The sequence below is a fragment of the Triturus cristatus genome, chromosome 8 (assembly GCF_964204655.1).
Source record: "Triturus cristatus chromosome 8, aTriCri1.1, whole genome shotgun sequence".
In the NCBI taxonomy this organism is placed as follows: domain Eukaryota; kingdom Metazoa; phylum Chordata; class Amphibia; order Caudata; family Salamandridae; genus Triturus; species Triturus cristatus.
In genome coordinates this window covers 1,668,010,159-1,668,032,353 of record NC_140591.1, presented here as the reverse complement: position 1 = coordinate 1,668,032,353, position 22,195 = coordinate 1,668,010,159, and the positions used below count along the sequence as shown (strand labels likewise).

Here is a 22,195-nt window from a genome sequence, read left to right as displayed (position 1 = left end):
AAAGAGACCACGCCGCGTTGTATCTATACTTTAATACAGTGTGTTTGATATGTTCCTTCGTTAGTCTAGACAGATCCTACATTTCTAGTTGAGCCCATCTTCCCTCATGCTCATTTCTCACATATAGCTTTATCCCGCCCCTATCCCCGCGGTCCCCTCCATGTTTGTTGCGCGTCCATCTACCTGTGCGGGGCCTGAAGAAAGTCTTCATGTATAAGGTTCTGTTAGTTCTGCCTCTTGTATGCCCTGGGGCTTTATAGTTCATGTGTTCTGAGTCTGATTTAAAGCTTTTAATACTTGGCACATCGCAGAGTTCTTCTTCCCTTTCTCCTTCCTTTACTTATATTTGTTTAGTGTGTAAGAGAGGGGCTTTAAAGTCCATTTCAAAATCCTAGTGTTTTAAAGTAGCATTTTTTTTCTTTTTACTGTTTTTTTTTGTTGTAATGTATTGTTGTTAGATTTTTTAATTGTATTTTGGCTGACCTTTTAAGACTGGTAGGGGTGGTACTTGATTTAGATGTGTTGTATTGTTGCCCAGTGCCTTGTTTTTCTCTTGTTTGTGCTTTGGTACTTGGGTTTGATACTTGTTAGTCTCTCTTTTCCATTCCTAGTGAGGTTTTGGAGGTTTATTTTGTAATCATGGGCAAAAGGAAGTGCTTGGAAAAACGTGTAGCTGAGCCTACAGTAAAAAACATTCCTGCTTGTTCACCAAGGGAAGCACCAAGGGTAGCACAGTACTTATATATTTTGAGGAAGTGGAGCATATTTTGCACTCTGTCTTACTGACCAATTTAGGTGCAAAACCTAAAAATCACAAGTTGCACCTTTGTTCACCAAAGTGTCTGGCAAATCCAAAATCTATCCACCTTCTAACAGTTGCCCACAATCCTAGGAGGGAGTGGCCTATTCAGATCCTTATTCGCTTTCACATCCCCCTGCCCCATTACTGGCAACAATCGTTTGCTCCAATCGTACATAGGAATACTCAAAATCGCCTCACTTTTCCCTGGAGAGCACGTTAGGCAGCCATTTCCTTCACAACCTGTCACTTCATGCAAAAGTCTACTTAGGGGTGGCAATGAACCTCAGATGATTAATTCAAGATATATGAGAGAGGAGAAAGCAAGATTTTTTTGACAGATCATTGTACTTTAAGCAACCAGCATTTTATTCCATCAGCTGTAATTCAGAAACCTGTCCTGCCATCGGGATCATATTTGTAAAATGCCACAGAGTCTAAACCCAATTCCAATACTTTCTCATATCTCAGAACTATTTCTATAGTAGGAGTTCCTAAGATCCCCGCATGTACTAGAGAGGATGAGTCTCCATTGACTGATAAAGTGATCCATTGGATTAGAAATGTCAGGAAATGCTATAGTGTTATTCATTCCCATCTTGTTAGGGCCATTGATTTACTTTCTCACAATACTAACTATGATTATGTTAAATTACAATTTTCCCAGCGTTCCATTGTTCATGGTTTTTTGTCCTTTCAAGCACGATTTCTCTCTCCTACGAATTCAGCAATTCAATTTAAATCTAGAGACCTTTTACAAACTTTGCGGGGCAACGCCATGCGACCTCCTCATTATTTCATGTGGATTGACTGGAGATCAAGGAGATTCCACCCAAGTCCAATTGGTCGACAATTGGGTCTTGCTCACTATCAACGTCCCCAAACATTACAAATATTTTTGTAGAAAATTCACTGCCATTGCCTGCTATTTACAACCAAATTTGCTTTAGGGATGTGTACTAAGTTAGTTTGACTGGTAACACAGGCCCCCTTATTAAAGAGCCATCTATTTGTATGCATGGATCTCAAATTACCTTTATAAATAGTCAATTTGACAACTTTACATTGGTTTCTTGGAATCTAGCTTGACTTGGGGGCAAATTTATCCAAGTGGATTGGGGAGTCTTTCTATTGAATGGGGTGATGTCCTCGTGTTTCCGGAAACATGGGAAATCACCCCCTCACGTAAGCAAGGTTATAGGACCTTTTATGTTCATGCTGGTAGATCGTCAGGTGGTCTTGCTCTCTGGCTTAGGATTTTTCCAGGATATCAAGCCAGGCAGCTTTTGATCAACTCCCCCAGAAATACTTGGGCTAGAAGTCCACTAATCCAATAAAGTTAAAAAAAATGTTTACTGCAAGAGTGTTCCAAAATCAGTTGAGTCTCCAATCTTCTTTCTTCCAATATATTTTACTGCTATGATAGGACACAGAGTGACCTTGATAATGAGGGGGGATTTTAATGTATGTGTATGTTTGGAACCCTCAGCATCGTTAAAGGAAATTGTAAGTGAGGGAAATTCATATTGGGGTAGACCCCAGCTTCCAGGTCCTTACCTAAAAACTTCTTCTAAGGTAGCTGTACAGTTGTTGGACCTTTGTCTGAGCCATCACTTGTGAGCCAGCAATGGTAGAACAAAGTCCGATACCGAGAGACGCCCCACCTTTAGAAAGAACTCACCTTGATTACATTCTTTTAGATATTAGTTTCTGTGAAAACATTCTTGGGTCCTCATTTACAAGGATCCTAGCTGCACTTTTGCACCGTTGGAGTGTCACTTTTTTGATGCTCCAGTGGCGCAATGTGGTACAGCACATTTATTAGGCCACGCAATGCCACTTTGTCTGGCTTTTTATGGCCTTGTGAAAATGTGCCCCTTTCACGCACAACACTGTGTGAAAAGGGCGTTTAATGGGTGTTGCTGTGGGTGTTCCCCCACAACACCCATGGAATCAGAAGCATTTGAGGAATTGAAATCCTGGCAATGCATCAGATTATTATGCTACCCCAGTGGTGGCGTTAGGGAGGCGCAATGAGGAGAAATATCCTCATTTATGCGGCACACATAGAAAGAGGAAGACACCTCTCACGACGGTCCTGCACAAAACCAATCACCCCTACAACGCAGACACCCTGCACCATAGCACAAGGCTGCCTGTGTTGGCGCATGGCAGCCCATTGTGCGCCAGCGCATGGGAAAAGGACAGGAGTGCGCCGTATCCCATAGATATGGCACATTCCTGACCTTTGCTTTTGAGACAGGGCATCGCAGCAAGATTCCTTGCGGAGCTGCCCTGCGCCAGAACCTCGTAAATGAAGGCCTTGATATGGAGGTTGAGTCCTGATATGAGAGTCACCACTTTCCTTTGTTTCTATCTTTCCGGGCCAACCTTAATAGATCAGCCCCGAATCAATGCTCTTCCTGTGGAGATATAACGGTAAGTAATAATCGAAAGAAGGTAGGTGGGAGTGTGTAGCACGCAATGAGGGTGTTTGTGCCCAAATGTATTAGGACTTTATTACAATTTTTTATGTATTTGCAGAGTCATTTGTTGTTGTCAATAAAATATTGGATGTCATGGCGCACGGTTTGAGGAACTAAAAAATAGTTTCTTTACCACTCCTTCCTCTAACAGGAGTCTGCTCCCTCCTCAGAACCTACTTAATTTAATAAGAGTTGTAGGATTAAGAAAAATCATTAAGTTACCACTCTTAAAAGTCAGCATACGGTCTGCAAGAACTACTTATAAGACAGCCATAAAGAATGCTCTTATTTCTTGGGATACTGCCATATCGGATGATATTTTGACCACTGTCTGATGAGGGAACCAGGCAGCTTACTGGCATACCATATCACATGGTTCCAAGATGACCAAAATGAGGCCTGCATCCAAAAACTTACTGCATGATTGAAATTACTTTCAATCTCTTTATAGTGAGCTTGTGTCTCTCTGATCTGATCTCTGATCAGGTAACATAAAGGATTGCGCCTTCTGGTACATCTGGTCTGGATATTCAAATCATTACCCAAGTGACACTCCAGGGTTTGTTACAGTGTTAGAAATGTATTCTGTTAATTGTTCTCAGAAGATAGGGAAGGCTCTAGGGATGGACAGATTGTCTGCTGACCTCTTTACTTCTGAACTTGATATTTGGGCCCCTAATCTTAATGCTATTATGGCAGGTGTTGAAATCCTTGCCACCTTTAAAAGTGCAGAGATTATACCTTTCGTTAAGCAGGGTCTCAAAACAGACCCAGCGGACCACCGGCCCATCAGCCTTATTGACTCAAGTAAGAATATATTCTGTGAGATGATCTTGGACTGCCTCTTAGCATGGAATGATGATAACCAGATCTTGTCTCAATTTCAGGCTGGGTTTCATTCCAAGACCAGCACTATCCACCAGGTCTTTAGGTTGCAACTCATCAGGTGGAAGGAGGACAATATAAGCAAGGGAAACCCATGTATTATTTTTGTCGACCTTAAAGCGACGTTTGGTATAGTTCCCAGAAATAATCCATGGCATGTTTTGAGAGACCTAGGATTGCCTGGTCTCCTTAATGGTATCATCATGGGCCTCCATTGTGATAGTTTTGCACAAATTCAATCGGGTCCCAATGGTGAGACTAAAGACTGCATTAAGGTTGATAAGGGGGCCAATCAAGGCTGTGTCCTTGCCCCTACATTGTTTCTACTTTTTATCAACAGCTGTGTTGATTACCTCATGGCCTATGACAATGATTCTCTTGTTTTTTGAGGTATAAGAATACCATCCCACTTATTTGTGCACTGCACACTGTTGATTTAAAAATATTCAAAAAGAATTGAAACTCTCCACCATACTACTAAAATGAAATTAGGGCAATACACCCACTTATGGGTTTTAGAGGTGCTATAACACTCGACGGATTGGAGCTGGAAATGGTCTCAGATTTCGACTTTCTTGGTATGCGCCTATCCAGCTCTAAATAATGGGTTAGTCAAATTACTAAAAGTGTGCTTATTTTGAATCATAAGGTCTTCATAACATTAAGATTTGCCAACAAGATTTCCTTTCATCCAGTGTCTCCCCTCTTGGAAGAATGGAAAACCAAAGTAGCAGCAGCCACTGCATATGGCGTGGGACTCTGTGGTAATGTTAACTCTGATGCACTGGGCGTGGCTGAAAATACTTTTTTGAGGGTGGCTCTTAAACTATTTCAAAGTACCCCTTTGATTTTCAAGCATGATTTAAGCGTACCCTCTATTTCTTCTTTTGCCTGCCATAAAACCTACACGCTACTGGATGTGAATCTGGTCCACCCCAGAGTTTTACACTATAGGGCAGGTTCACAAGACGTGTTGGGCAGGCATAAAAGAGGAGCCACTCTTGTATGGTAAGAACATGTCAAGCTTACCCTCTACTCTTTGGGTTTTCCAGAGTATTGGTTAGATCCTACCACAATTACACTCTCATCTGTCAGAAAGTTGAAGTCTCATTATTGGGATCAAGAAGAGATGAAATAGATAACAGCCACCACTCAGACGCCTTACCAAATGTTTTTGGGAGTTTCAGCCCCTACCAGACCTTGAGACCTACATGGATGAAATTCCCCCCCCCTTTCACTAAAGCTCTTTATATATAGGTTAGGCTAGGCACTCTTCCTCTGGTCACTTTTACAGCTCAATGGAAGGGTGACCCAGGAAACATTAAACTTTGTCCAGCATGCAAGGGGAGTGGCGAAACTAATGCCCATCTGTTTTTTGCCCAATTCATATGAGACATCGCAAGTGCTGGATCGCCCCTCTATATTATCTCTTACAAGTTCACCAGTTTAAGGTTGCCCTAAAAACCTGTAGGGCTGATACTCAGCCTAGTATTATTTTCTCTATTTCTACATTATTTGAGAGCATTTGGCCGATTCGACATAAAATCCTTTAACCTTGTGTGCTTCTCTTTTGGCCGCTAGAAAGAAAAGCCATTGATGGGCATTGTTAAATTAAACTGATGTGCATTTTGCTTGTTTTTAGTAATACAATTAAATGTTTTTTTAAAGATTGGCTACTCAATTTTAATCTATGTAAATTTCTTGTGATGTAAAAATAAAGTGAATACCTTGTAATTAGCACATGTTTATTATTAGCAGAAGTTTGGTGATTTTTTTACAGTATGTGTCATACTACTGATGTAGATTTTGTGTACTTGGAAGGATATATTGTGGTATTTTTTACCAGAATATATTCTATATTGATTTTTATGTATTGTATATTTGAACTGTGACTTTTTTGGTCTATGGCCTTAATAAAGTTTAAAATGAAATGAGATCTATTTACCCACCGGATGCAGCTGTAGTGGAGCCTGTTACCTTGGCATGCTATGCATCATTGACAATGGTCGAATGACTGTGCAGTGTGTAACAGTATGCATGACATGCAAACAATAGCTCAGCATGTAGCCCATCACACAAGTAATGTGAATTAACTAGTTTAGCTTTTGTTTATATATAGGTAAGAGTCCAACACACACATGTGCATGATTCCCCACATGCCTGAACATGCAACAACATACTAACACAAACATAGAGGTGCACATTGACATACAAGCACATGCAAACATGCGCACATGCACGCACACATGTGCATGCATTAAAAAAGCAAACACACTCTCTTGCTCATTCTGCTCTTTAGATGATAGTAGTGAAATGTTTGCATAATAAATCTCTTGTGGAATACTTTATTTGTTTTCACAGATCAGCCATTCAGCTGTGCTGTCCACCCTGAGTGACAAAGTCAAGTTTCCATCTTTCCTCCGCACTGTACCTGGAAACGCCTTTCAGAATATTGCTCTTGCACGTCTCATAGGCCACTTCCGGTGGACCTGGGTGGGCATGATCATCTCAGATGATGAGGTGGGCTTGCAGGGAGGCCAAGAAATAAGAAAAGTGAATGAGGAAAATGGTGGTTGTGTGGCGTTTATTGAGAAAATGCACTTGCTGTACTCCAAAGAGAGGGTCCTCAAAGTTCTGGAAAGGATCCGTAGACATTCCGTGAAGGCGATCATCGTCCACAGTGCAGAGATGCACATCAAGCTCTTGTTAGAAACTATTTATGCACAGAATGTGGTGGACAAAGTCTGGGTGTTCTCTGCACTTTTTGCAATGACACCTGGAATTTTTGCAAATCAAGCATGGAAAATACTCAATGGCACTTTGGGACTTGTACCTTCTACAGGCACCATGCCAGGATTTGAAGCATTTCTATACAATTTGCATCCAGACACATCCCCTGGTGACATCTTCATTAACAGCTTCTGGGAGCAGGCATTCAAATGTAGATGGTACCAGCCCAACCAGACTGGTATCACCAGTGCTGAGGAGCAGGGAGGGCAGGTGGTGCCCTGCTCTGGGAAGGAGGCTTTGAATCAGGTAGACAAGCCAATCTTTGAACTCAATGACCTGAGCTACACCTACCACAGCTACACTGCAGCTTACGCCTTTGCACATGCACTGAACATGCTGGTATCCTGCCCACCAGGGAAAGGTCCCTTCACCAACGGAAGATGTGCTGACATCAACCACATCCAACCTTGGCAGGTACAAACATGTAGGAAATTTAGGGCTGTATCATGTCAACAGTTTTGTGGTGGCACAGTTTGTATTTTTTTGGCCGTATTGGCCGGATAACGTAAAAAGTATTGTGTAAGTAGTAGTTGAATTTGTCAGAGATAAACTATGAATGTGTTACTAGTAAATTGAACAGTAATTGGAATAATCTATTTTTCTATGTATTTATTAGCATTCTAATAGTTAAAAATGAACTCTACTCATAGCTTATACTTGTGATAAATAGAAATACCACTAAAACAAAACTGATTACATTCAAAGTTCCTTTTAGTTATTCTTTTAAATGTTTCCCTATTCCTGACAAATTACTTTTAGCCTCCACTTCTCCTTTAGATTTCAGAAACTTTTCTAACTACCATCCGGAGCACTGTGACATCATTCTTATTTCTGGACCTACTTCTAGATTGTAAATCTGTTGCCAAGTTCAAATAAGTAAACAAGAAGTAGTCATGTCGAGTATGAGTCAATTTCTTTTCTTTGCACCTAATGTCACACGCATATGTTGATTGTGATTTTTACAACAAAGTCTCAACCGCCTGAATAGAAAATCCTTACAGATAATGAGGGCCGTGACTCGAAAGTAGTATCTACTGATTATGTTTATAACAAGATTAAATCATCCATCAATATTCACATATGTAGTAGATCAAGGCTGTCAAAATATGGTACAATATATACATAAATGATAACAAAGTGACATATGTGCTCAGTGCTCAACAAGTGTGTAATACATACAAAGTGATAAGAACTTATATACATAGGCAGGGGAAAAAAAGAGGGGGAGGTTGGCCAGGCAAATATGTTGAGCTAATGGCTCTGTTGGCTGATCCTGCTCCTTTAGGTGTGCAGAGCCTTGGTCAGTCTGGGCCTTGTAGGATTGTAGACGTTTCAACCTAAGATGTGCTCCATTAGGTAGTCACGTTGGGTCTTCATCAGGACAGGGCGGGGAAATAGGCAGTGACAGCCTGACAGCTCCTGCTCCATTAGATTTTCTATGGCAGCAAAATCAACTCAAATGTCTGCGTGCACTAGCACAACACCTGGTGCCATGTGCACTGCTAGTGCTAAATTGCAGCACAAGCAGCATATTTTCCGTCCATTGGCGGAATTCCATGGAATCTCGCTGATATTTTCTGTAACTCTGCGTAATTACCTGTATTGAAACTCCTTGAGTTCTGCCTCCACTACTTTAAAGCATTATCATTTCTTTCTACAAAAATGGTAGGTAGTCTTGATGACGTTAGAATAGTCCATACGAATGATAAACTTTCTCGTAAAAGGCACCCTTTCATCACGGTTGACTTAATAAGGCCATACCCAGTGCCTAATTTGTAAAATATTAGAATGTCTTGGGTGTCAGATAATAGTCATTTTTGATGTATATTGAATTAATCATTAACTGTTGCGATCTCAATCAATTGGTCAGTCAGTGCCAACTTGTAGCAGACTCTCACAAGCTCCGTTGTTCACAATTAAATTTCGGTGGTGGGCACCGGAAACCCCTGGCATAAATTAAGCACTGGCCTTACCCTTTTTCTCTCTCGACAGACCCCTTGGTTTACTGAGCTTTTGAAATGCAAACTGCCCCAGTCAATCCCTCATTCTTTTTCCACCACCACAATTTAAGTGCAGCGACTGAAGACAGGATAAAAGTTCCTCTCTGGTCACTCAAACACAACACCAAAAAGATAACCACTCAGCACTCTCTGCATGTTCAACCTCCTACCAACCGAGCACTCCATCAAGGTGCAGAGTGCCACCACTCTGGTAAAGCAGTTTATCATATTAGTAGCTCTGGGGTAGATGAGGGGTACATAACACCAGGGCCAGCTCTAGGTGCCACCTCACCGGGTGCTGACTTGGGATGGTGACATCATTTTTTGCGAGTATATTATCATTTTTAAAGCACCTGCTGCCGCGCTCCTGCTGCTGCGTTCCTGGCATCAATTAAAATGTTGAGATAACTCACTTGATTAATCATGTTCCTGGAAAGTGACAGGAGATTTGTCTAGTGGAAAGTTTGACTCATTGTAAGGTAGCGCACAACGTTAAAATGCCTGCTGCTAAGAATGTGTACCAGGCAGATCACAAAGTGCATACAATGTAAACAACTCAGTGAGTTACTGCTTCTGCAAGAGAGATCATTTTGTTAATTGTAATTTATAAGTCCAAATCCTAATATAGAACTTTGAGCTATTCACTGTCATCAAAGAGCTGCATGCAAACTGCAAGGTATATGTTAGAGCTATATGTTTTTACACAGTCTTTCACTATCCTAATCTCGCCAAAAAGGCGCTGGGGGGGGGGGCGCTTCTGATCGAACAGCCAGGTCTTGAGTATCCTCCTGAAGGAGGGTCTGGTGGCTCAGTGGACTAAAGCAGCCACTGCAGGGGCCTGTGTTCGACCTCATGGTCACAGGTTCAAATCCTGGCAGGTCCACTCAGCCTTTCATCCATCTGAGGTCGATAAAATGAGTACCATTGAGTTGGGTAACAATAAACATCTGTTATTCAGTGCCAGGACACCTACGGGTAATCATGCACTTTACAAATACACCTGTTATGTTATGTTATGTTAAGGTCAGCAGGTCTTGGGTCTGTTGTAGGCTCAGTGGGAGGGTGTTCCATGTCTTGGCGGCGAGGTGTGAGAAGGATCTCCCACCGGTGGTTGTTCTTCGGATGCACGGGACGGTGGAGAGTGAGAGGACGGCGGAGCATAGCTGGCGGTTGGGGATGTAGAAGAGCCGTCTGTTGAGGTAGGATGGGCCGATCTTGTGGAGTGCTTTGTATGCGTGGATGAGGAGCTTGAAGGATATCCTCTTGTTAACGGGAGCCAGTGCAGGTTTCTCAAGTGGGGGGTGATGTGGCCGTGTCGTGGTACGTCGAGGATCAGTCGTGCCAAGGCGTTTTGGATGCGTTGTAGTTGTTTGATGAGCTTGGTTGGGGCTCCCGCATAGAGGGCATTTCCGTAGTCGAGTCTGCTGCTGACGAGGGCCTGGGTGACTGTCTTTCTTGTATTTGTCGGGATCCATCTGTAGATCTTGCAGAGCATGCGGAGGGTGTTGAAGCAGGAGGAGGAGACGGCGTTGACTTGCTTGGTCATTTAGAGTGTTGAGTCGAGGATGATTCCCAGGTTGCATGCGTGGTCAGTGGGTGTCGGGGCTGCCCCCAGTGCCGTCGGCCACCAGGAGTCGTCCCAGGCTGAAGGGTTTGGAGCCGAGGATGAGGACCTCCGTCTTGTCTGAGTTCAGCTTCAGGCGGCTGATCTTCATCCAGTCGGCGACGGCCTTCATTCCTTCATGGAGGTTGGCTTTGACTGTGATGGGGTCCTTGGTGAGGGACAGGATCAGTTGAGTGTCGTCTGCACAGGAGATTATGTTGAGGTCGTGCTGTCAGGCGACGTGTGCGAGCAGGGCCATGTAAATGTTGAACAGTGTCGGGCTGAGGGAGGATCCCTGGGGTACGCCGCAGATGATCTTGGAGGCTTTGGAACGGAATGGGGGAGGCAGATGCTCTGGGGTCTGCCGGAGAGGAAGGAGGTGGTCCATTCCAGAGCCTTGTCTCAGTGTCGAAGGCGGTGGAGAGGTCTAGGATGATGATTACTGATGCTACCAGGAGTCAAATCTCTAATGTGGCAATGAGTGTAATATTCACTGCTTAATTCTAGCATTAGTGGAGAGAACAGTGGAAAAGTGAGACCCTTCATCCTCAGACACAGCAGCTACTTATAAATCTTGCCTGACTGATGTGGTGAATTGCTTGAGGGTGAGCCATCTGCAATGTAACCGAAAACTGAGATTCTCCTGTTTTGGTAGGTGAGTTAGCATTGGTTTGACAGTTGTTACCTTAATGACCTACTGCTAAGTTCAGTAGTATTAAAGGGCAGCAGTATTAGGGTTGTAAGTATTAAAGGGCAGTAGTATTATGGACAGTAGTATTAAGAGAAGCACGTATTAAAGGAAAGTAGTATTAAGGGCAGAAGTATTCCAGGGCAGTAGCATTAAACCACAGTAGTATTAAGGGCAATACTATTAAGTACAGTAGTATTAAGGGCAGTGGTATTAAAGGGTGTTAGTATTAAGGGCAGTAGTATTAAGGACAGTAGTATTAAGGGCAGTAGTATTATATGGGCATTAGCATTAGGGCAGTAGTATTAAGTACAATCTTACTAAGGGCAGTAGATTTACGAGAAGTAGTATTAAGGGACAGCAGAATTATAGACAGTAGTCTTTAGCAGCAGTAGTATTAAGAACAGTAATATTAATGACAGTAAAATTAAAGGGCAGTAGTATTACAGACAGTAGTAATGAGGGCAGTATTATTATAGGGGCAGCAGTATTAAGGGTGATAGTATTCAGGACAGTAGCATTAAGGGCAGTAGTATTAAAGGGCAATACCTTTAAGGCCAGTAGTGTAAAGGGCAGTGATATTAATGACAGTAGTATTAAAAGGCAGTAGTGTTAGGGCAGTAATATTGATGACAGTAGTATGAAGGACAGTAGTGATAAGGGCAGTAGAATTAAAGGGCAGTAGTATTAAGGGCAGTAATGTTAAGAAAAGTAGTAGTATAGGGCAATAGTATTAAGGGTAGTAATATTAAGGACAGTAGTATTATGGGCAGTAGAAATAAGGGCAGTAGAATTAAAGACAGTACCGTTAAGGAAAGTTATATTAGAGGACAGTACTGTTGAGGGGATTAGTATTAAAGGACAATAGTAGTAAGGGCAGTAGTGTTAAGGGCAATAGTTTTATGGGGAAGTTGGATTAAAGGACAGTAGAATTAAGGGCAGTAGTATTAATAACAGCAATGTTAAGAAAAGTAGTAGTATGGGGCAATAGTATTAAGGGCAGTAATATTAAGGACAGTAATATTATGGGCAGTAGAATTAAGGGCAGTCGAATTAAAGACAGTACCATTAAGGAAAGTGATATTAGAGGACAGTACTGTTGAGGGGAGTAGTTTTAAAGGACAGTAGTATTAAGGGTAGTACTGTTAAGGACAATAATATTATGGGGAAGTTGGATTAAAGGACAGTAGTATTAAGGGCAGTAGTACTAAGGACAGTAGTATTATTGACAGTAGCATTAAAGGGCAGTAGTATTAAGGACAGTAGTGTTCAATGCAGTACTATTAAGGACAGTAGAATTAAAGACAGTACCATTAAGGAAAGTGATATTAGAGGACAGTACTGTTGAGGGGAGTAGTATTAAAGGACAGTAGTATTAAGGGCAGTACTGTTAAGGACAATAGTATTATGGGGAAGTTGGATTAAAGGACAGTAGTATTAAGGGCAGTAGTACTAAGGACACTAGTATTCATGACAGTTGCATTAAAGGGCAATAGTATTAAGGACAGTAGTGTTCAATGCAGTAGTATTAAGGACAGTAGTTTTAAGGGCAGTAGTATTAAGGGCCTTAGTATTAAAGAGCTTAGTATTAAGGGCAGTAGTATTTATAAAAAGTAGTATTAAGGGACGTAGTATTAAATGGCAGTGGTAATAAAGGACAGTAGAATTAAGGACAGCATTATTAAAGGGCAGTAGTATTAATGGGCAGTGGTGTTAAGGACAGTAGTATTAAGAGCAGTTGCACAATAGTATTAAGGGCAGTAGTTTTAAGGAAAGTAGTGTTAAAGGCAGTAGTATTAAGGACAGTATTATTAAGGGGAATAGTTTTAAAGGGAGTAGTATTAAGAGCAGTTGCTTTAAAGGACAATAGTATTAAGGGCAGTAGTTTTAAGGACAGTATAGTTAAAGGCAGTAGTATTATGGACAGTAGTATTGAGGGCAATAGTATTAAAGGGGAGTAGTATTAAAGGGCTTAGTATTAAGGGCAGTAGTATGAACAAAAAAGGATAGTAGTATTAAGGACCTTAGCAATAAGGGCCGTACTATTTAAGGGCAGTATTATTAAGGACAATAGTATTAAGTCCAGCAATATTAATGTAGTAGCATTAAGGACAGTAGTATTAAGGGAAGTAATATTGAAAACATTCGTATTATATGCAGTAGTATACAGGTCAGTAGTAAGAAGGACAGTAGCATTAAGGGCAGTAGTATGAAGGGCAGTAGTGTTAAGGACAGCAGTATTAAGGGCAGTAGTATTAAGGGCAGTAGTATTAACAAGCTTAGTATTAAGGGCAGTAGTATTTATAAAAAAATAGTATTTAGGGGTGTAGTATTAAATGGCAGTGGTAATAAAGGACAGTGGTATTAATAACGCATTATTAAAGGGCAGTAGTATTAAAAGGCTTAGTATTAAGGGCAGTAGTATGAAGGACAGCATTATTAAAGGGCAGTAGTTTTAAACGGCAGTAGTGTTACAGACAGTAGTATCAAGACTAGTTGCATTAAAGGACAAAAGTGTTAAGGGCAGTAGTATTAACGACAGTAATATTAAGGACAGTATAGTTAAAGGCAGTAATATTAAGGACATTAGTATTAAGGGCAATAATATTAAAGGGGAGTAGTATCAAAGAGCTTAGTGCTAAGGGGAGTAGTATGAACAAAATAGTATTAAGGAACGTAGTATTGAAGGGCAGTAGTAAAAAATGATAGTAGTATTAAAGGCCTTAGCAATAAGGGCCGTACTATTACAGGGCAGTATTATTAAGGATAGTAGTATTAAGTCCAGTAATGTTAAGGGCAGTAGCATTAAGGACAGTAGTATTTTGGGCATATTAATGACATATTAAAGGAAGTAGTATTAAGAACAGTCATATTATGTGCAGTAGTATTAAGGTCAGTAGTAATAAGGACAGTAACATTAAGGGCAATAGTATGAAGGGCAGTAGTATTAAGGACAGCAGTATTAAAGGGCAGTAGTATTAATGGAAGTAGTATTAAGGACAGTAGTATTAAGGTCAGTAGTAATAAGGACAATATTATTAAGGCAGTAGTATTAAGGCCAGAAGTATTAAAAGACAGTAGGATCAATGTGCAGTAGTATTAAAGACAAGACGTATTAAGGGCAGTATTATTAAGGTCAGCAGTATTAAGGGCTCAGCACATACTGGCTCCTTTTATGGGCTCAGATTATAAATCCCTAGTTTTGATGTGAGCCAGAAACACATATGTTTATTTTATGAGCCAGCATAATGCCAGGACCTGAACAGCTGTGTATTTTCAGTGTATTTTCTGGGGAAGTGTCAGAGATGAGCAAACACACCATCTAAACCGGTGCATGGCAAACAGGTACCGACACCAAAGTGTGAGTGCCCACAGAAAGCTCAGGAGGGCGGACCCATGCCAGGTTGTTTGGATTGATTTGAATTTGGCACCACTTTACTCAAGGTACTGTTCCACAATGCAAATAAAGGGTTTGCCATAGCTTGTGTGCCAGGCACATTTAGAATTAGATAAATGGTGTAAAATCAAGATTTCATAGTATCTAGCGCAGCGGTGCCTTTTGGCGCCACACAATCCATGCAAGATTTAGGCACTGTAATAGTTAACCCTACACTTGGGTGGCTCTGAAATATTGGAGCCTTTCAAGGCAGGGAGAACACTCCAGTCAGCTGTTTTCACTATACCCAATATTCTTCCAGAGAGGGGGTGCAGCTCTGGTTGGCATGATTGAAGAAACTTTTGTGGCCACATGTTCTTAAGTCTTTTTATGTCGCAAACAGCCCAATTCACAGATTCTATGCACAAAGGCACATTGTGCAATTCAGTACCCTATTACCGAATCGCAAAATGGGTTAGCGAGTCAATATTACGAAGGGGTGTTTTAAGGCCATCCCTTCCTAATAGCGGTTCACAGTGGTATGTAAGAATGTTTTGTGACCAAAATGCGGCTGTAAAACATTTGCATTTTACCACCCATTTGCATTTTACCACCCATTCACAAACAGTAAGGGGTCCTTAGTGGACCCCTTCCCCTTTGTGAATATATGCAAAAACATTTTTTAAGAGCAAGCATTGGTCCCTATGACCGCAGCTTAGTCTTAAAAAATTTAAAGAAACCTGTTCATTTATGTTTTTGAAATGCATCCCATTTTCATTTAAGGGAAACAGGTTGATTTTATAAAAAAAAAAAACATTGCTTTGTTTAAATGCAAATATAGAATTGGTGGTCTGCTGTCCCAGCAGGCCACCATTCCTGTGTTTTTAGCTATTCCCAATGGGTCACATGTTAAGACCTACCTCATGAACATTAATGAGGTAGGTTAACTGCAACCCAGTTATGAATCACTAAATGTGTGAAAGGCATATTGGGCCACATGTATGACCATTTTTATTGGTCACAAACAACAAATTTGGCCATTTATGACCGCTAAAACAGACTGTAGCATGTATCAACCCTATTTTGCGACTTGGTAACCTGTTACCGACCCGCAAAATAGGGTTTGCCATTTGGTTTAAGGAAGGGACATGTTTAGTTTATACCTTCCTAATTTCAAGGCACAGGGGGTTGTACGATTGTTTTGCGTCTAGAATATGGTTCAAAACAATTGCTGTATACTGCCTACTTCAAGTAGGTGGTAAGCCAGTCACAAACAGAAAGGGGCAGGGACGTAACACAGGCCCCCGCAGCCCCCTCATTGCGGGGGGGGGGCCCGAGCTCCAGAGGGCCCCCTCAGGGCACGCCGCACAGTAATTTACAGCATGTTCCACGCACCATGCTGGAACTTAGTTAAAAAGTTATGCGCTCCAGACAGTCTCCTCAAATAAATGAAATGCTGCGTGGTGCGCCGTGCGCAGCGCACGGACACAGCTTTGTGGTCTTCGACCTCCTCAGGATGGGGCAGGGCTGAACTGGAAGGTTCATGCCCAGTGTAAACTGCACTTGTGGCGGGCTGGTGGGTCCTGAGCACTGAAGCGGTGAGTGAAGCAGTGGTTGAAGTGGGCGGGATCGGAGGGCACGGCGTACCCCTACTTCTTTAATTCTAAATGTTCCATTCCCCAACTTTTTTATTTTGAAAATGCGTCCCAGGATGCAGGAAATCGCCATCGTCTATAAAGATCGGCGTTCCTGGTGTTCCTGATGGCAGGGCGGCAGAGAAGTAACAGGACTCTGTCTTTTCCTTCTCGCCCAGAGAAAACAAAGATAGTGTCCACTTCTACTCTGCCGCTTCAGCTGCCCCCCCCACTCTTACCTTCTTCCCTCTCTTACTATCTAGCAGTTCTTCTCTTACTGAAAACCTTGACTTCAAGACGGGGTTCTCACTCTCTTTCCTCTCCTTTCTTTTATTTGCTTCCCTGTGAAATGGATCCAAAAAAGAAAGACACTTTTGATGGAAATGTTGTATTTTTTTGACATTTTAATTTCAAAGTGCAGCATTGGGAAGAAAAGATAAAAAATGTGAAACATAGATAAATAACTAAATAAAGTAAGACAGAGTGGTAGCAAACTGGCCAGATTGATTTTATTCACACCCAAACACATTAGCGCCACTTTTACAGAGTTTGCCAGTAAAGCGCTATTTTTGTTTTTTTGTCTTTGTTTTCCCTGGACTTGGAACTAGTGCACCAATCCCGGAGGTACTGCAAAGTGTGGATTGGAAAACAAAATTTGTACTGCGGCTCTGCGTCCAGGGATGTGGTCTTTTTACCATGCGGCTTACGTTTTGTAAGGAATTAATCAATGGATATTGAAATAGGTGCATTCAGGGCCCTGTAGTCCTGTCCTTAACTTTTCAGGCAAAAGCACTCACTGATTTCTGAATAGTGAGTGTAAAAGCGTTAAGGCAACCATGTGGTTCCTGCTTACATTTCACATGGTTTGCTAAATTTTGCATTCTCTGTAAGTGTTTGCTTTTTCCAGGATGATGTTCCTTTTTTTTGGAGGCTGCAAATTGCTCTTGTCTAGTACTTAATAGAAATTGAGCCACATCCAGGTGTTTATAGCCGGCAGCAATTGGGTTGTAGTTGAAGGCAGTGTGAGTTTTTCTCAGTGGAGCAGTACGGTGTTCAGTGGGGAGAGGATGTGGCACTATGGCCAGAGCTGCTGAATTTGGAACCGGGAACCAGTGTCAGCCTTAATAACCAGTCCACCAGACGACTCTCCTGAGAGAGCACAATCCCATGCTAGACCCTAGAAGGCTTCGCAAAACCTTAGAAGCCCTGGTGTCAGAGCACCAGCAGGTGGACCCTAGCATGACAAGTGAAGGTTTGTCCACCACAATCCATACTGAAGTTCACCTCCAGTCTTGCAGACAGGCCTATGAAGCAGCATACCCTAGAGCGACAGTGACTCTGTCGCTGTGGTCACAGGACTCTTGAGAAGGGCCAGCTCTAGGGCAGTGCAACCGGTGTGACCGCACCGGATGCTGACTTTGGGTGGAGGCATTATGTTTGCAAGTATATTAAGGTTTTAAAAGCACTTGCTGACTCCTTCCTGGCCTCCAGCAATTTTCGGCCACAATAAAAATGTCATGATGACTCAGGTGATTAATGTTCTTCCTAGAGAGAGATCAGAATTTTGTCTAGTGGAAGTTTTGACTGATTGGAAAGGTAGCTCAGAGGGGTAATGTACCTGCTGCAAAGAACATGTACCATGCAGATCAGAAAGTGCACATAATGTAAATAGGTCAGTGGGCTACTGCTTTTGTCAGAGATATCCTTTAGTTACTTGCAGTTTATAAGTTAAAATCCTAACATAGAACAATGAGGTATTAACTGTTATCTAAGAGCTGCATGCAAACTGCAAAGAATAAATTAGTGCATTATGTTTTTCCCCCAGTCTTTGATTATCCTAATGTTAAAAAAAAATGTTCTTTTGGACAGAAATCAATTCGGATTATTAAGGAGAACCCCCAACATGGTATTACGTTTTAAATTCCGAATATTGTGTTTCTCCAGACCAATCACTATTAAACTATACGGCCTACTAGTATGGTTGTCATGTGACGCCTACACTTTGTAGTCCTGTCTGATGTAATATTATCTATACAGTGATTTACACACATATTGATGGTGTAATGTGTGTGATGTAAAGTGCTCTGACACCCTACAATGGTATGAGTGGCACTGTAAATCAAATTAAATGCATCTGAGACAGAGTATGGTTATGGAGACTTGAGGGGCACTGTTAAAGTGTGGTAGTGAGGGAATATATGGCAGAGGTGGCCATAGGGGGGCACTATCAAACATTAATGCACAGGGCACCACTAAGGCTGGCCCTGCCCTTGAGGCCAGTCCGCCTAACCCATTGGTACCTCAATTGGCCTTGTTTCAGCAGTAGTTGCTGCAACTCTCCAGGGATTGGAAATGCAGGATTTGCACGCACACCAAACTAAGTTTGCAAACTTCACAGTCTCTCTGCTTCATTCACAAGTGCTTTTAACATGTGCTGCCTGCCGTGGGGCCACTGGAATTAATTATGCAGCAAAGAAGGACAAAATGATGCCGTAGTGTTGACTAAATTATGCATTAAAAAAAGGCTGCAGCGTAATGCAGTATATATTCTGATATTTTATTATTTTGATGTGTACACATGCTAACAGCCTCTGGAAAGGTTTTGCCTTATTAGTACCAGTGGAACATACAAATGCAGCAGTGAGGAAGGTGATCAGTCAACCTTTGCAATAAGCCATGCACTCCGCAGCAACACACGTCACATTTTTTATTAACTTTTGATATGTTTGAGCTACAAACAATTTATTAGTTTAAATAGTCAGATCATGCAGCAGATCTTGCATTATGAAGCAAATATGGCAGAGCCATAATTATATAGAAAACATGTGCAAAGTAAGATATTTTGCCATTCATGTTTGAACTGCTGTTGTGGAAAAAGGGAAAAGTGCTGATGAGAGAAACTTCATGGCTCGGAGACAAATGGCTTGTGTTTCCACATTTTATCGTAGTTGGGACATTGTGTGATTAGAAGCATATCCCACTTTGTGAATATATTTTAATGTCAATAACTCATTATAACCTTAAATAATCACGTGTACCCATTGGGTGATTAAACTGGGCAGTGAAATGCCAAACAAATACAAAAAATTGGGATGTTTGCGCATTCTGGCCACACCTCTGGCTCCGCCCACTGATCCAATCCTTGGGTTATTCCGCCCTCTCCTTCTCCGCCCACAGTTCCCCTACTTTTTTCTCCCACTTCAACCACTGGAGTGAAGCCATATTTAAAATTGGCGTCCTAGTCCCTTATGGGGATCGTTTTCTAAATGGGACAGCTGTAACAAACGACACTCTGTAACTGGCCCTCAATGCTTAAATATCTCACACATCAAGCCGAGCTCCTCTCTGTGTGAGTGGGCCGGCAGTTTGTCCCAGGGGGGAGACTCTATTTCTCTGGCCTCTGGTTAATATCCTGCTGGCAGCCCACTAAGGGGCAGATTTATAACGGACTTACGCCACTTTTATGCCGCCGTTGCGTCACTTTTGTGACGCAGCGGCGGCGTAAACCTAGCGCCATGTTGCACCCCATTCACAAAGTGACGCATCTAGGGAGATGTGTCACGTTGTAAAGCTTGCGCCACATGTGGGCGTACCTGCACAGGGGGGGTGGGGCGTTCTGGCGCAGGAACGCCTCCGAAAAGTGGCTGAGTGAACCTACAAGCTTTCACTCAGTCACTTTTGCTGTGTCAAAACCCTGCGCCTGCTTGAAGCAGGCGTAACGATTGACACAGCATTGTAACAATAGGGCACCCCCGAGCCTTGCTGGAGCTACGTCGCGCTTGCGACGCAACTCCAGCAATGCGCCAACCTTCCACCATCAGATGCGTCACGCATCTGTTTATCATTGCGCCACGATGCGCTGCATTGTAAATGCGGCGCAAGGGTAAACTTGCGTGACGCATCTTTCCTGGCACATCCCTGCTGATTTGCAGGGATGCGCCAGGAAACATAAATCTGCCCCAAAGTGTTGAACAGTTTTATAGATAGCGCAAATTCGACCAGAAGGTTTTGTTGAGGCGCTGTCACAGTAGGGAACACTTCCCATGGTTCAATTTTAGCCATAACGCTTGAAAAGCTGCGTTACCTTTGCAGCACAGCATATCGGCACCTCGGCTTGTGTTCCTTTCTGTTTTCGGAAGACTCGGGCATTTAGAAAATAAAAGCGTTACAACGTGCTACTTAAAACACGGTTTGACAAATGAAAGCATTTTTTTTTTGCCAGAACTGCTTTATCACTCAGAGTGTCTTTCGCCAACATAACAGACATGCACTGCATTCTGCCGCAGCCCTCATAGTTTTCTTGAGGTGATGTTGTTACCTCTACATTTGCACATGTTTTAAAACTACATCCAAGGCCAGATCTAAGTTGATAAGTGGGGTACGGAACACCCCCATCAAGTGAGAAAAATGCCGATTGACCCCTGTTATAGGTAACTTTGTGTTGGCTAGTACTCTTATTGACTGAATCCTATTAGCATTTACAAGAAATAAGCTTCAAAAAGTCAATGTTTCCCATATTAATTCCCTCCCCCTGTTTTTTGGTCTTGGTAGTAAATTATTCTTTTATGTCTAAGGGGATTTGATGAGGCGCTATCTTTTCCAGCTGGTGGAATCCGTCCGGGTCCCAACTGAGCTGAATGGCAGCTAGGAGCGCCCTTAAAGCCCCGTGAACTTGACGTGTTCATTCATCCTCTCATTTTACAGGAAGAGTGTCAGGCCGTAGTAGTGAAGAGGGAATGGTTTTACCACGCGAACAAGACGGGGCATTCTAATGTGGCTGCACCATGCGCATTTCTGCCCCAGTGGTGGAGAGTGAAATAAGCTGGCAATAAAATCGTTTTAGAAGTAATCCTTCCAGCAAAGTGCTGCCAGTGGAGAAATGTAGTTTGTGTTTAAGCCACACGCCTAATCACATAGGCCATGCATGCCCCTTTTAGAGACCCCACTTTTTTCTTCCCACTTAAAACCCTGACGTCAAGCTCTTGCATTTCTGGTCTTTTGCTGCAGTTTTAAGACGATCTTAGAGTTTTTCGTTGCTCAAATGGGTTTTATTTCTGATATTATATGTTTCCCCTCATAGTTATTGCTTGATTTTCCACACGAGAAAATGTCACTCATAGTTGTTGGAACATCACTCACAATTCGACAGAAATTTAGAATATGTCACACATAGCAATCTGGAACCTTGGCAGCTATGTGTACGTCCGCAGTAGAAGATACGCAGAACTGACGTGTGCAACAGCGAATAGGCAAGTTAAAGTATGCGAAATGACCAAATGTAAATTCTTCTCAATACAACGCTCTGGTTTGCTTTTAAAGTGTATTGGTTGTTGTCATTGGGCGTTATGAGCCCTGAATGCAGAAAGTGCAGCTCACCAAATCTAACAAGATGGTAAAGGCTGGGAGCGTTTGAATGTAGATCCGGTCAGCTGTTTTATCCTCCGTCAGAGATCGGGAGCTTAAGAACCTCTGCGTTGTATTTAGTGCGCTTAACAAATATGGCCTCCTTATTCTTCTTCTTCTAATGTACTGGTGATTGTTTGTACTCTTTGACATATCTGCCCTTAGCCTGCGTCTGACCCGCTGTCGGCCGTGCTGCCGCCGTTCCGCGAGTTTGGTGACCAGAACGGTCCTGAGAGTTTCGATCCTGTGGCCGGGCTTTGATTTCCAACGGCAGATGGCGGCTCCGTTCTCTCTCCCCGGCGCAGCAAAGCCTTATGCGCCGTGCTTTATTGACAGCACTTTCATTGTGACTCCAGGCTTAACAGTAAGCTATTATTATCAGTGCTTTAAATGGGCCGGTGCTCACGGATACTGAGTACCGGCACTTCTTATTTTTAGCGATCAGATTAGCGGCACTTCCCCACTGCAAAGGAGAGTACCGCTTACTCACTGGCGCTATTGCAGCCGAGCTTGAGGCAGTCAGAGTGGAGT

The 22,195-nt window shown here is 42.4% G+C and overlaps 1 protein-coding gene across 1 annotated transcript in view; it reads left to right on the top strand.

Moving 5' to 3' along the window:
* Positions 1–21,925, top strand: part of LOC146808537 (extracellular calcium-sensing receptor-like) — a 33,020-nt gene extending 11,095 nt beyond the window's left edge. The window contains exons 3-4 of the mRNA XM_085623987.1: positions 6,532–7,374; positions 21,830–21,925. Of these exons, the coding sequence (XP_085480113.1) occupies positions 6,532–7,374; positions 21,830–21,925 (939 nt within the window). The remainder of the gene's footprint in view (positions 1–6,531; positions 7,375–21,829) is intronic.
* The last annotated feature ends 270 nt before the right edge of the window (positions 21,926–22,195 follow it).